At 43.7% G+C, this 14,936-nt stretch overlaps 1 protein-coding gene across 2 annotated transcripts in view; it reads left to right on the top strand.

Annotated features, from left to right (window-relative positions):
• The first annotated feature begins 1,875 nt into the window (after positions 1 to 1,875).
• Positions 1,876 to 14,936, top strand: part of Znrf1 (zinc and ring finger 1) — a 94,455-nt gene continuing 81,394 nt past the window's right edge. Inside the window, exon 1 of one of the 2 annotated variants that reach the window (XM_020160172.2) lies at positions 1,876 to 2,887. In XM_020160172.2, coding sequence (XP_020015761.1) covers positions 2,464 to 2,887 — 424 coding nt within the window. In that variant the 5' untranslated portion in view covers positions 1,876 to 2,463. The remainder of the gene's footprint in view (positions 2,888 to 14,936) is intronic. The other variant, XM_020160171.2, reaches the window with a different exon arrangement.

The raw sequence follows: 14,936 nt of genomic DNA, 5'->3' as shown, positions 1-14,936 counted from the left end.
GGCTGTTTTTTTAAAGCAGTTACACCATTTTACATTCCCACCAGCAAGGTATAAGGGTCTGATTTTTCCACTTCTCATCAATACTTGTTATTGTCCTTATTTTTGATTATAGCTTTTCAAGTGGGTGCAAAATGATTCTGAAACTCTATGAGAACAGAGACGCCATCTGTCTTGTTTACTTGTTATCCAAGAATCTAGTACAGTGCTGGACACTTCATGGATATTAAGTATTTTGTTAGGGGCTGGGTATAGTTTATTGGTAGCGCACTCAACCTAGAATGCCCGAAGCCCTGGGTTCAATCCCCGACTATGTATGCAGTGTTGAATAAATGAGTCAATCAAAAGCTACTTGGATGGTTACAAAGGCTAATGTGTATTTATCTCCCCAATAGGGATTTGTCAAAGATCTAGTCTTGTTTTTTCTGCACAGTACTGAACCACCCCTCTTCTGATATCACAGTCTTTCTTCTGGGAGAAAGTTGGGTTAAATGTAAGCTTGTTCGTTCTTCACATCACTCATTTGGAGTCTTTTCTTTTTTTGTGGTGGTACTGGGTTTGAACTCAGGACCACACACTTGCTAGGCAGGCGCTGTACCACTTGAGCCACTCTGCAAGCCCCAGATCACTCATTTGGATTTGAGATGTGCACCAACTCCTCACTGAGGCACTTCTGGATAGTATCTTGGGATATTGGCTCGTTTTCTACCTTCTTTTCTCCTACAAAACTCTCAGCTTCTTTGTGCAGGGCTTTTTGCTCATCTCCAGGCACTTTATGCTTGCAAACAGTCACCCTCCTGGAGCTTTCTAAGCTGAAATAGGCCAGCACTTCTCTTTTTGGCTATCTTTTAATATTTCTTCTTTTTGGGTTTTCGGGTTTGGAAGTACCTGGACATGCTTAAGAGGGAGGAAGTCAGGCTGGGGACTGGATGGTGCTATTAGCCAGCACTTGGCACTTGAGAAATAGCTGTTCAATGAATGAATGAATGATTGAATGTGAAAAAGACAGGAACTGAAATGGGAAGGTGATTCCCGGTTGCAAAATGAAGATTTTGGCAACAAATATGTGCTTGAGTACTCAGTGTGTCCTTGCCTTGTAGTTCTATATCAAAACACACGGTAAATAAAACAGGAGTCGGCTTTGGACAGTTTCCGAAATCACTTCTAGCTGCATTATTCTATTTTTACGTCAATCTTTTTTATCTTACACCTATTGATTTTGAGGATTACATTTGAGCTAAGAAATCGACTCGTTTGCTTAAGCCCAAAACAAGAAGTTCTGATCTTCTGTCAGCAAAGCCCTGGGGTACTATTACATCTCCTAAAAGTTCTATCCCCCAAATGCTAACCTTCCCGACATTGGGGTCTTTAGATGGGAAACCTCCAAAAAGAATAGTCATGACGTCCACCAGAGGGTGCTGTGGGGGCAGATTTGTGCGGGGAGGGGAGCTCGCCCATGACCCTCAGAGCCAGGTAGGCGTCTTGAGCAATTTTCTTCCCGGTGTTTCCTCCCCATCCCCCTAGAACCATCGCCGCCCCTCCCCCACGCGTGGCTTCCCCTGGATAATTAGCTACTTTCAGAGACTTAGGTAGTGCTTGCTTTGGGAAAGACGTCTTTGCTTTTGTAGCTGACGCTCCGAGGCGGGTGACAAGCCGGCCGAGAGTGGGTGGGGATCTCGGGAGGGTGGTGAGGGACTGGCATCAGCAGCCCCGGCGCAGCAAGGGCGGCTAAGGGGTTAACCCGGCGGGGGGGGGGCAGGGGGAGGGGAGGGAGGGGGAGGGGGCGCGGGCCGCGCCTGCGCTCTGCCGCCCTCCATTGTCTCCACGGCGGCGAGGAGAGCCGGCGAGCGCTGCCGGGGACCGAGCGGGGCGGCGCGGCTGGCGGGGCCGGCGGCGGCTGGAGCGAGCGAGCGCGCGACACGACGCGACGCGACCGCGGCTGCCCGAGCTCAGCCTCGCCTCCCAGCGCCGCAGCCCGCCCGCCTTAGGCCTGGAGGGGTCCGGGCTGTCGTCCATGGTGGCCGCGTCCTGAGGCAGGGGACGCGCCCGGCGCCCCCAGCCCTCCTCCGCCTCCTCCCGCGGGGCGGGCGGCCTCCTCCGGCGCCTCCCTGCGCCCGCCCTCCTTCCTTCCTTCCCTGCGGCGCCCGGCTTTCGGAGCCCGGGGGCGGCCTGTGGCGCGCGGATCCCGCGCCGGGCTGCGCCTCTTCGGACCTTGAAGGGAAACATGCGTTTGGCTTGGATCGTTTTCAGTTCTTAGTTTGGGGTCCCCGCCCGCTTGCTTCTTCCGCCCCGCGGGTTTTCTGGTTTTTTTCTTCTTCCCCCCCTTCGCCTTTTTTCCTTTTCTTCCTCCGGGTCTCCGTTTTGACTCCTTCCCCCTTTATGCTCGCCCAGCCCTCCCCCCGCTGCTGAGAAGTGGGGGAGGGTCTCGGCCTCCCAAGTTCCCGCCCCACCGGGGCCCGGGCGAGCATGGGGGGCAAGCAGAGCACGGCGGCCCGCTCCCGGGGCCCCTTCCCGGGGGTCTCCACGGATGACAGCGCCGTGCCCCCGCCGGGAGGGGCGCCTCACTTTGGGCACTACCGGACGGGCGGCGGGGCCATGGGGCTGCGCAGCCGCTCCGTCAGCTCGGTGGCGGGCATGGGCATGGACCCCAGCACGGCCGGAGGGGTGCCCTTTGGCCTCTACACCCCCGCCTCCCGTGGAACCGGCGACTCGGAGAGGGCACCTGGTGGTGGAGGGTCCGCGTCTGACTCCACCTATGCCCATGGCAATGGTTACCAGGAGACCGGCGGCGGTCACCATAGAGACGGGATGCTGTACCTAGGCTCCCGAGCCTCGCTGGCGGATGCTCTACCTCTGCACATCGCACCCAGGTGGTTCAGCTCGCACAGTGGTGAGTCCACGGGTAGCGGAGGCTTTGGAGGGTGGGGTGCAAGGGAGGGCGCGCCGGGGCTCCCCAAACCTCGCGTGTGCCAAGGTTTGGGTATGGAGCGCACTGCCGTATGCGTGTCTGCCTTTCCTTTGGTTCCTGATGCCAGAGGATGAATGGGATGCCTTCTGTCTAGAAAAGAGGCTGTCTGAGGTTGCGGAGCCTGGCGTTTTAGGACTCTAAACATGTGTTCACTTGTGGATGGCAGAGTGAAACCTGCCCGTTGAAGTGCCATTTATTGGCATCGCCATCCTCAGTAGAGGTCTTGTCAGGCTCAAAGCGACTCAGCTTTGGCACTTCCTTTCTGTCACTGCAGCATGGTGCCTACTTCCCCCTTAATGGAAGCAGTGTCTCTTAAACAAAGAGTGTGAAAAGAAATACAACGGGAGGCAAGTGGTTCTTGGATTAAGGCTCTCACCCTTGCTGAGGGAGGGGGATGCCCAGTTTAGCCACCCTGCTGGAGATCTGAATGGAGTGTTTAAAATGGAGCAGGCAGCTGGCATAGACAGGTGTGGCCTGCTGTATGGAGAGCCTCCCTGCCTGGCTTTGCAGGACCAGGACTCTGGTCTCCCCTGCTGCATGCAGTAGGCTTGACTCGACGACTCTCACATCCCTCCATCTTTTTTCTTCTGCTCCATCCTAAGTGCTTGCTCTTCCCATGAATCTGCATCTTTTTGTAACAGCTTCTGGCAAGGTGGGGTATTACTGCTCGTCAGTTGGCACATGACTAGGGAGGAAGAGGATTCAAAGAATCTGGATGAATTCATTTGGAGAACTTCTGGTGACAAGCCAGGGAGAGACTGGTGGGGGATTTCCCAGGCTCTGGCGGGAGGGCAGAAAAGGCCTGGCAGGCTTTTCTAGAGGAAAACGGGTCTGTGCTTGGCTATCCTGAGTGCCAGGTCAGGCCTCTAGAAAATTGATCAAAATGATGTGGGGCTGCTGTTTGCTAAGTGGCAAGCTGAATAAGGAAGTTATATATTCAGACTCTTGGATGAGTTGGGAAAATTTAGATATTGTGTGGGAGAAAGATTTCTCCTGCTCTTTGGGTACTTTATGGAGGATTTTCCTATTGGATCATTGTAGATATTTATTTGGAAACAGGGTAGACTTTTGGCTGGTTCTCTCTCTCTCTCTCTCTTTCTCTCTCGGTCAATTCTGTAAACTTCAATATGTGAAGTAGCTTTGGGGGGAACATAGTGTTTAGTTCAGGGTAACACTTAGAAGTAGCTTTTGAATTGCTATTAAACTGGCATTTTAATCCCTGAACAGACGTCTGGATATCATTGGAGCTTCTCTGATCTGCATCAAACTGCCATGAATGAGATGCAGGGCATGTCTGCCTTTGGTACTTTTGGGCATTAGACTAGCTTTAGGTATCTTGAAATTAGTATTTCTTTGCACTTTAATCCAGAAAGACTCAGCTGTATTTGTGAGATGATTGTGGTTAAGTTTTTGAAAGAACTGTCTTTAGTATCTGGTTTTAAACTGAAAAACACTCTAAATCAGTTCTGTAAAATTACAGAATTTTGTGTGTAGCAAAATAGATGTAATCTTAAAAAGGCTTGTGTGGAGGAGGAAGAAAAGGAGTTCTCTTTTTGCGAAAATTCTAAAATTTCTTCAGTCTGTCTCTTACTAGAAACTTCTTTATCCTTATTCCTCTATCAGATCCCATGCTAAGTTACGAGCTCACAACTGGATTCCAACATCTCTCCTTAGTTGTGAAGCCATAATTTTTTTTCATCCAGTTGTGAGTGTAGGGAGCACTACTGAGCGATGGGGTTGGAGCATATTAATCCTTTAGGGAGAGGTGTCTCTAAAGTGTGTGTGGATGGCTGCTGTCAATATTATTTTAATACATTCCTTACTGTATAGTACCATCCTGTCCTTTTGCAAGGCATTGCGCTACTAAATGCCCAAGGCATCCTGAAGTTCACTCCAAAATGCCTTTGGGAATTCCCAGATGCCCTTTGAGAACCCCTGCTTTAGGTATTCATTCTATTTATTTATTTAAAAAGTGGATTAGCTTTTCCTGCTGTTCACTTGAGATAAGCCTTCGTATCAATCAGTGGTTCTATCTCCTGGAACAGGCCACAGGATTTTCTGGGCCATCCTTTCCCTCTCTTGTTCATTGCTGCAAGAAGAGAAGCTTGTTTCTACTTTGGAGCCTTTGAGTCAGGTCTGAGCAGCTTTTGCTCTTGCCTAGTAAGATTCGGATGGTAGAGATTTCAGTGCATAATTGACCAGATGTCTGGAAGCTGATATGGTGTTGCTTGTGTTTTAAAGGTGCTTTGGGGATTCTTCACAGGACAGAAAGCAGCCATTAGTGAAATAAGTAAAATCCATGGACTTGTGCTGTGTCCAGAAGTAGAGTACTGAGGGCTTCCAGTCTCAGCTCCTTCTGAGTAGCTGTGACCTTGGACAAGACACATCATCTCTCTCTAGCCTCATCTTTGTTATTTTAAAAATAGATGTGGTAATCCTCAATGTGGCAGCCTGTAAGGGTTGTTCTCCAAATCTTGTGAGAGGATGGCCTGCAGTCACATTTGTCTTCTGTGTTCCTGTGCTTTCCCGCTCTCTGACCCTCACAGGATACCTTTCCTTTCCTTCTTCACATGGATATCTCTTTTGGACCCCTTAGGGCTCAACAGGAATTTCTCCTCTGAGACCACTCTTAAAAACTTCTGTGATTCTTTCCAGTTACTCATTGTTACCTTAATAGTTCTTAGTACAGTTTAGAAGTATTTTACTTACCTGTTTACTTTTTTCTACTTACAGTTTGACTAAATTTAAGCTCTATAAGAGCAGGACTGTGTCTCTTGATTACTGCTGTAAGTCTTGCAGTATGCCTGGCTTAAGTATTTGTATTTGCTGAGTGAAAGAATTTGACTAGTTTATTTCCATCATCTTATTTAAGCATCACTGTAACTCTATGAGGTAAGGCATCCCCTCCCCCCACCCAGATAACAGGTTTTAGGGAAGGTTAAGGAACCCACACAAATCAGAAGGCTAGTGCAGGTCTGGTGGTAGCAGATCCTGGGCCTTTTTTTTTTTTGGTTAGAGACAGGATGGGGGGGTACAAATAATGTATACACATGTAAGTAAATGTAAAAATGATTAAAAAAAAAAAAAGCCAGGATTCCACTGTGTAACCCACACTGTCTTCAAACTTAAGATCTTCCTGTGTCCACCTCTCCAAGTGCTGAGATTACAAGCATGTACTGTTGTTCTCAACCAGAACTGAACTCTTAACTATCACTCTCCAGCCGCTCACCTGTAACATAAGGAAGCAGGGTAGTGTCTTGGAAACTGTGCTGACCAAGGAATGTGAAGGCTAGGCTCAGCTCCTGGTTGGGCTGTGGATAGAATGCCTTACCTGTGACCTTGGGCAGGTGAGTCATTTATCCCCAAAGTCACTGTATGTTCATGTGTGAAATGGAGATGATTCCTGTCTTGCTTACCTTGCAAAGTGCTTGTGAGGATCTTGTGAGACAATGAACACAAAAGCCAAGGGACAAATAAGTGGAGAGTGGTGGGGATGCTTCTGTAGTTCTCTGCCTTCTCTGTCTTCTCAGAACTTGATGGGCAGAGGTTTACAAGTGCAGGAACATAGCTCCTAAATGGAAGCTAGTGCCATCTGAATTCTTACCTACCCTGATGGGCTCGGTCTTCATCAAGAAGAGTGCCACTGAGGAAAGTGGCCTTCCTTTCACTGTTCAAGTGTCATTTTGCTGTGAGGAGTTGCTGCAACTCCTGCTGGTTGTCTGCATGCTACTCTGGAGGCCTGGCCAAACTTTCTTAGTATTCCTGTTTATGCAGCTGTGTGGAGAAAACATGGAGCGTCTACCATGTTGAAGGATGTTGCTGTTTTCTGGGTCCTGATGTGAAGGGGCTGGTCACTAAGGGTTTTACTCTGTTTTCTTGGTCACATGTGTGTATACATGTGCACATTCAGAAGAATCCAAAGTGTTCTCTCTTGTCACCATGACATCAGCTGGGGCTGAGATGAGGTGACTTTTGATAAGTCTCTAAACCTGGGTTCTTTTTTGCTGCCACACTAGGGTTCTCAAGTAGTTTAATGTTCTCCATTCTTAAATAATGAGGGAAACTTGCCAGCTCCATTGGAGTCCATCGGGAAGCTGTTGTGTTCTCACTGTAGGCATGCTAGAAGTAATGGGCCTTTGCATGGTTTCTGAAGAAGGAAAAGTGGTGTATGTTCTCCAAAGAGCCTGGTGCTGTCCCTGCCTGTTCTTAATGATGACTTTTTTTTTTGCATAATTTTTAGTTTTCTGTTACCATGAGGACTTAATTTCCTAACCTTGAGGCAAAGATAGATTCTTAAGGGTCATAGTTATCTGTTCCTCATGAGATTTGAAAGGTGTTGCACGCAACAGTGGTCAATACTTAAAGTGTTTGCTTTATGGGATGTGTAAATTTTGACATTAAACAAAGACCCATCCCAAATATGTCACAAATAATACTCTGATTCAGGCCACTTTTAACCAAAGAGAGCTCTAGTTTTCTTGGGGAGAAGGAATGTGCCTTGTATTTACAAAGGGATTATACTTAACCCACGCTTATTGGGCACTAAAACTTTAGAATACTCAATTATAGCACTAAACTTCATTTGTGACATTTTCAGAATTGGAAAACAGCTTCACAGGGAAGTGGTGGTGACTTAAATGGGATATTGGTCCTTTTCCTACTAATCCTTTGGGAGGGTTAATGGTAGTGGGTATCTGAGGATGTGTTGTTAGAATCTTGAAGTTACATAAATCCTAACCCTAGTCTTTTAGATTGGTGGATGAGTATACATTTTAGTCTGTTTCTTTTCCAAGCTTTTCCATGGTCCAGTCTGAATCAAATGGTTCTTCATAGCATTTTACTGTGGTTATAGGCTTACATAGAAGATGAGGCATGTTAGAGACTCGGCAATTTTCACTTCCAAATCTTGTGTTCTCACAAGGACACAGATTTATCCTTGAATTCAACAGTTGGGTTCTTGTCTTCAATGTGCCACATGGACAAGGAGTAAGTGGTGGATTAGTGAAGACCAGCCTTCAGCTGTGAAGCAAATAACTAGCCAAGTTTAACCTTCAAGCATCAGCTAGGATAGTTTATGGACTGATGATAACTATTTTGATATCTCTCTAGTGTTGTTAGTATTAGGAGTACTATCTTCACCTGTTGGGAGGCAAGAGCAAGGGAGAACTCTCTGGATCCCTATAAACTCCAGGTTAGGGGAGGCATGATAAGAATTTATGGTATACTCTTGGATCTATAACTAGGAGACAGATGCAGACAAGCTCTCTTGATTTCTGTGAATGGTTCCAAAGGGTTCTTAAACTTGACTGCCCAATATTCTCTAGAGCCCAGTAACAATGCAGATGACAGAACCCACTCCCAGAATTCAGTAGAGCTGAGGAGAAATCCCAGAATCTGAATTGATGACAAAGATTCTGAAAGTGTATTCAGAAGAGCATATATATCTGAGACATCATGGATTTAGTGTTTGTATTCCAAAATAGAGAAGGGACTCAGAATACCTCTGCTAAGCACTGCTTTCAGCTTTTTTTTTTTTTTTCTGGCAGTGCTAGTGATTGAATGCAGGGTCTCACATGTCTAGGCATGTACTCTACCACTGAGCTATACCCCACATTCTTTTTTGAGTATATGATCCTGCAGTAGAATTGCTGGATCATATGATAATTCTACTTGTTTGAGGAACCACCATACTGTTTTCCATAGCAACTGCACTATTTTTACAGTACTGGGGTTTGAACTCAGGGTCTCACACTTGCTAGGCAGAGATGTACTATTTTACATTTTACACTTACCAGTGGTTACAGAGCTTCCTGTTTCCTCACATCCTTCCAATACTTGTTTTCTGTCACTTTGATAATAGCTTTCTATCCTAATGGGTATGATGCAATACTTCATAGTTCTGATTTACAATTCCTTAATGATTATTGATGAACACCATTTTGTCTTTTCCTGGCCATTTGTGTGTCTTCTCTGTAGAAATACCTGTTCCTGTCCTTTGCCTATTTTTGGTTGCTTTTTAAAAATTTTATTATTGTTTTTCTTGCTGTTTTTTAAGTAATTTGTTAAAGTCTTGTTTATCATAGCAAACATCAGTGACTATAATGTTATACCCTAGAAATAATGAATCAGTCTGTTACATGAGTAGTTTTTGCTCCAAATGAAGAATTTAAAAGATTCATGTTGAAAGATTTTATGATGACTTTGGCTATCAGGTGATGTCTTAATTTCTGGAGGATGATTTTAGGAGAAACATCACTTTCATGGAGTTTGTCATCCTGGTTTTGGTGAATTAGACTTACTGTAGTTAGGCTCCAGCCTTCTTTTTGGTGGTACCCTTAGCCCTCTGAAAAGTATGACTAAGCCCTACTTCACAAAGAGCTGTTCTAAAATTAGTCACTTCCATACTGTGTATGGTACGCGTCTTTTAAGGTCAAAGTTGATTTGTTAGCATGTGGAGAAACTGAAATCTGGAGTTACTAATGATGTGAGACAGAGCTAGAGGGAGAACCCAAGATCCCCGGTCCCAACTGGCATGGTCGTTTTGCCCACATCTCTCAGTTCTTTAGAGATCTTTGTGTTTGTTTCCATCTCAAATTAACTTTTTCCTTGCTAAGAAGGTACTTTTCCTTAGAACTGTTAGGATTTTTTTATCCTGATGCCTGCCTAAGTATTCTGGGAATTCTACAAGGATTTGAAAGAACTCTTGGGATTTCAAACTAACAAATTAGCTTTCTGCAATAGTGTTTTATTCCCTTTAGATCATTTTTACCCTCAAAGGTATAACACCATCTAAGCTTTTTAAAGAAACTTTCTTGTAATTCTGCTCACTACCATAACAAGCACCCCACAGATGATCAGATTCCCCCAACCATAGTCAGACGTGGCTGGAACATTTATGCCTTTGCAGCCAGATGCCCGAAGAGCTGTAGGGGAGTTGTAAGACCTGTGATAAGGCCTAGCTGTCTTCCATCTGAGTATCTGACGAGTACAGTCATGTTAGCTGTGTTCAGCTCATCCATTTCCTACCTCCCTCAACCTAAAGGCCAAATGTAACAGAAAAAGATACATGAAAATAAATGTCTCCAGTGTTTTGAGGTATAGGAATCTCCTATGAAATGGCAGACCTTTAAGAAATACTATTATGAGCTGTTCTGTTTTGCTGTGGCTTTGGAAAACCTTTGGATTCCTTTACTGAAATTTGTTTGAAAAAAAAAAATCTTTTTAATGAAACAGTGTGAGTCACAAAGCAGCCACCCCTTCTCATAATAGCATTTCTCACCAGGGGAATTTTTGGTAGCTGTTGGGGGAGGGATTTGAGTAGGTTGTGATGATACATCCCTTGGTAGAACATAACCAAAGACTGTCACATCAGAGCTCTGGTGCTTTCCAAGCTGACACCAAGCCCTGAATTTAAAGTGCAGGACAGCACAGCCAAACAGAGAAGCCTGGCTTAATGGATGGATGCAGTAGCATAAACAGTGAGATTCAAACTTCAATATTGAAAATCAATTTATTAAAACCCCATTGCAGACAGGGACAGTACCTCATGTCTATAATCTCAGTATAATCCCAGCTACACAGGAGGCAGAGATTAGGAGGATCGATGTGAGGCCAGTTTGGGCAAAAAGTTAGCAAGAGCCTATTCTTAACCAATAAGCTGGGTGAGATGGTGCACACCTATGGTCCCAGTGACACAGGAAGTTGTAGTTAGGAAGATCACTGTCTAGCTTGGCCCCAGCAAAAAATATCCCATGATACCCTCCCAGAAAAATAAGTAAGACAAAAGGACTGGAGACATGGCTTATGTGGTAAAGTGCCTGCCCAGCAAGCACGAGGTCCTGAGTTCAAACTCCAGTAATGCCACAAAAAATAAAACAAAACAAATCAACAAACAAAAAACTTTGCTGCAGTGTAACAGGATCATAAAACAGAGCCTTGGGTATGAGAATCAGAAGCCATCTACAGGCAGAGCATTAGTTTTTTAGATTATGGAATTGCTGTGGACCTAATGATGCCAATTTGAAGGTCATGAGTAGTTTCTTTGCTTTGCTGTCTGTGCCTTTTATTTCCATATTACGAGTTGGCAGCATGCACTTGACACTGACCATGGCACCATTTTACAAAGAGTAGATTCATAGAGACTCCTCTCTGCTCTAAAGAATTTAGTTCTAAGCACATGGAATGGCACTCAAAGGAAACATCACCCAGTCACCATCATTGTAGGATGGTGAAAAGGAAAGACAGTTCTATAGACGTTAAGGGTTTAGGACAAGCCAGGATTATGCAGCATCCAGACTGCCTGCCCTAAACCTTTCTGCCAACCTGAGCCAGGTTTTAACTATTGCCATCTTAATTGATTTACAATTCTTTGAGATTCATTTGTGAATCAGTATTTTATGTGAGCTGCAGACACAGGAAAGTCTGAAAGGTTATTACAACTCTGTTAAGATTCAGAAAGTCATAGCTGTCTCCCTTCTGTGTTTTCCTTGCTTTGTACTTTTTGTCAAAGCCTCTTACCAGTTGCAAGTCTCCAGAGCTCAATAAAAGGGAAACAGGAAGTCAGTGTTTGATGCACAAGAGCCAGCAACAACTAATAGAGAAAAGGACACAAGCATGGTACCAGAACTGGGAGGGAGAATTCTGGGCCCTGAGGCTACCAGGCCCGGAGAATTATTATATCCTTCCACAGTGACCATTACCAATTCCTTCAACAAGAAGAAATCAAGAGGAGCCTGTGTTCAGAGAAGACTAGTTTTTCTTAGGCTATATAGCAGAAGCTCCACACTTTTATATGATGGCATCATTATAAAGTATCTTTTGCCCAAGCACTTCAAAACTCTTAAGGAAAAAGTGCTCACTTTTATCAGATAATAGAAGTTACTTTCCTGTGTCTCTTATTTGAGGGTCTGCAGAGTGTGTCTTATCATGGAAGCCCTGTTGGAGCCCACCCTTCCTTTTCTGCCCATTCAGTTTTTGTCATGAACTCTGACGATTGCTGGGTGGGAAAGTCACAAGGTCTATGCTGTTTCATTTTTGGTTGCACATTTTAAGAAATCAGATAGTGGTGTGACTCTAAATAGGAACTCTTTGGTGTCTTGGAATATTTTTTTAAAACATGAACTCTTTTAGGAATTCAAAAGAGAAAAAAACACACTGACCTACCAAGCAGATTAGTAACTGACATATTACAGATAGGATTGTCTACACTGTCCTATTCCCATTTTTCCATTCCTCCCCAAAGGTAACCACTGCCCTGACTCCAGTGTTTATTCTTCTGTATGCTTAGTCCATATTTTTTCCTTTTATCTGTCCAAAACAGTATTCATTTTAGTTGTTTAACTTTATATAAACTGTATCATGTCTGTATACATATATACCACAAAACAGATGAGATATATAATTCCATTTTACTATATATTGCTGTAGCACAATCATTGTTACTGCTAAACTCTCTATATTATTTGAATTTATCACAAATATCTCCATCCATTTTTCCATTCTCTTATCAGTATACATTAAAGTTATTTCTAGTTGCTTTGAGAATTTTTTTTCATGTTTCCTTACACACTTGACAGAATTTTTCTAGGGTACATCCTTAGTCATGAAGTAGCTGGGTCATAGGGTATGTGTGCATGTGTATGGATCATCAACTCTTAATTAAATATTGTCCAATAGATATCCAATGTATTTATACCAATTTATACTCCCCAAAATAGCATATTTTCCTTGCTTCATGTCTTTGTCAAAATTTGATAAGTTGTACCTTAATTTTTGGCAAGCGCTAACGAGGGAATGGTATCTTATTGTGATTTTATTTATATTCCTGATAAGGTATATCTGCACTTGATGTATTAATACTGTATATTTAATCGTGTTTCATCTGCTGTGAAATGCTTATGCGTGTCTGTTACCATGTTTATATTGGGTGGTTATTCCTTTTTCATTGGCTTGTGTGAATTTAGGTTTTTGCTTTGTTTCATTTCTGGACAATAACTCTCTGTCATCATATGTAATGCAGAAGTATCTTCTATTAGTGGCTTATCTCTTTATTCTTCTGTGATTTTATATGGTTAGCTCAATTTTGGGGGGTTGGGTGGGTCAGTGGTTTGAACTCAGGACTTAAAAAGCAGGCGTTCTACTGCTTGAACCACACTTCCACTCCATTTTACTCTGGTTATTTTGGAGAGGGAGATCCCTTGAACTGTGCCGGGCTGGCCTCAAACCACTGTCCTCCTGATCTCAGCCACCCAAGTAGCTAGCATTACAGGCGTGAGCCACCAGTGCCCAGCTTGGTTAGCGCAGTTTCAATGTGATTCACTAGTCAGGTGTTTTATGGCTTGTGCATTTTTGGGTGTTAAATATTTTCTTTTCCTGGGGTCATAAAATATTCTTTTACATTTTCTTCTGAAAGTTTTTGGATTTTTGCCTTTTGTATTTAAATCTTTAGTCTGTGGAGAATTAAATTTTTTGAGTAGGGAAAGACAGGAATAGATTTTCCTTTTTTCCATATGAATAACCAGTTCTCAGCAGCTTGGGGGAATGAGAACCTCTCTCTCTGACCTACTGACTTGCAGAGACAGCTCTATCCTGCGTCAAGTTCCTTTCCAGGCACGTTTGTGTTGGGCTGTTTATTCTGTTCCATTGGTGAATTTTCTGTCCTTTCGCTAATACTCTCTGAATTATTGTAGTTTTGTAACACGTCTTGTGTGGAAGGGCAAATCCTCTTGCCTTCCTTGGTTCTTTTTTGGAAGTATTGACTAAATGAGACTTTTTAGGGGACAAAGGAGAGGATCCAGACAGGATCAACAGGATGAAGTACAGAGTACCAGAACTGCTGTGATAGCTGGCAGTCTTCCTTAATGACAGGACATCTGGCAAACACTCACCCTGATGGGCACTTTCACATTTTTCCCCCTGCTTTATTGCACAAATAATAACATTTCCCTATGTCTTTGTGTTACAGACAGCAGAGTAAACAGTTCTGTATGTTGCAAACAACAATAGAAATAACAAAAACTGCTAGCTGTTTTTGGCACTTTATGCTTCCTGACAAATTTTAGAATCAATTTTGTTAACTTCTGTGAGGAAAAGAAATCTGTTAGGATATTTGTTGGAGTTACATTGAATTTTATCAATTACCATCTTTATGAAATTGAGTCTGTCCATGAACCTGATGTGAATGGATTTACATTTTTTTTTTTTTTAGTACTGGGGATTGAACCCAGAGTCTTTTGTTATGCAGGCACTCTGCCACTTGAGTCATACCCTCTGCCCTTTTTGGCTGTAGTTATTTTTTGCATAGGGTCTCATGTTTTTGCCTGGGGCCAGCTTCAGACTGGGATGCCTCTACCTATGCCTCACACATAGGATTATAGAAGTACACCACCATGTCCAACTTACTGGTTGAGATATGGGGTCTTGGTAACTTTTTCCCTGGGCTGGCCTCAAATAACTGTCCTCCTGATCTTCACCTTTGGAGTAGTTGAGCCACACCTTTTTTTTTTTCCTATATTTTAATTACTTTTTTTTTTTTTTTTTTTGATGGCACTAAGGTTCAAACTCAAGGCCTCACACTTGCTAGGCAGGTGCTCTGCCACTTGAGCCACTCCACCATCACTGTTTTATGTTGGATATTTTCGAGGTAAGGTCTGGAGAACTATTTGCCTGGGGCGGGGTTTGAACTGTGATCCCGCATCTTAGCCTCCTGAATAGCTAGGATTATAGGCATGAGGCACCAGCGCCCAGCTACATTTTAATTACATATTTAAAAAATTTGAAATAATTCTAGACTTGTAGAAAAAGTTGCAGAAATTTTATGATAATTGCATGTCACTGAGAATCCTCTGATATTATCAGAAAAATAAATTCTTGGTTCTGCAAAGCAGTTTAAGGTCTTAATAAGTGAAACTTCACAAGTCTGAAGTCTACGTTGGCCTGCTCCTGGGAATGGGAGAACCGTGGGATCTTAGCA

The sequence above is a fragment of the Castor canadensis genome, chromosome 15, assembly GCF_047511655.1.
Source record: "Castor canadensis chromosome 15, mCasCan1.hap1v2, whole genome shotgun sequence".
NCBI lineage: Eukaryota > Metazoa > Chordata > Mammalia > Rodentia > Castoridae > Castor > Castor canadensis.
This window is presented reverse-complemented; position numbering and strand designations above follow the sequence as displayed.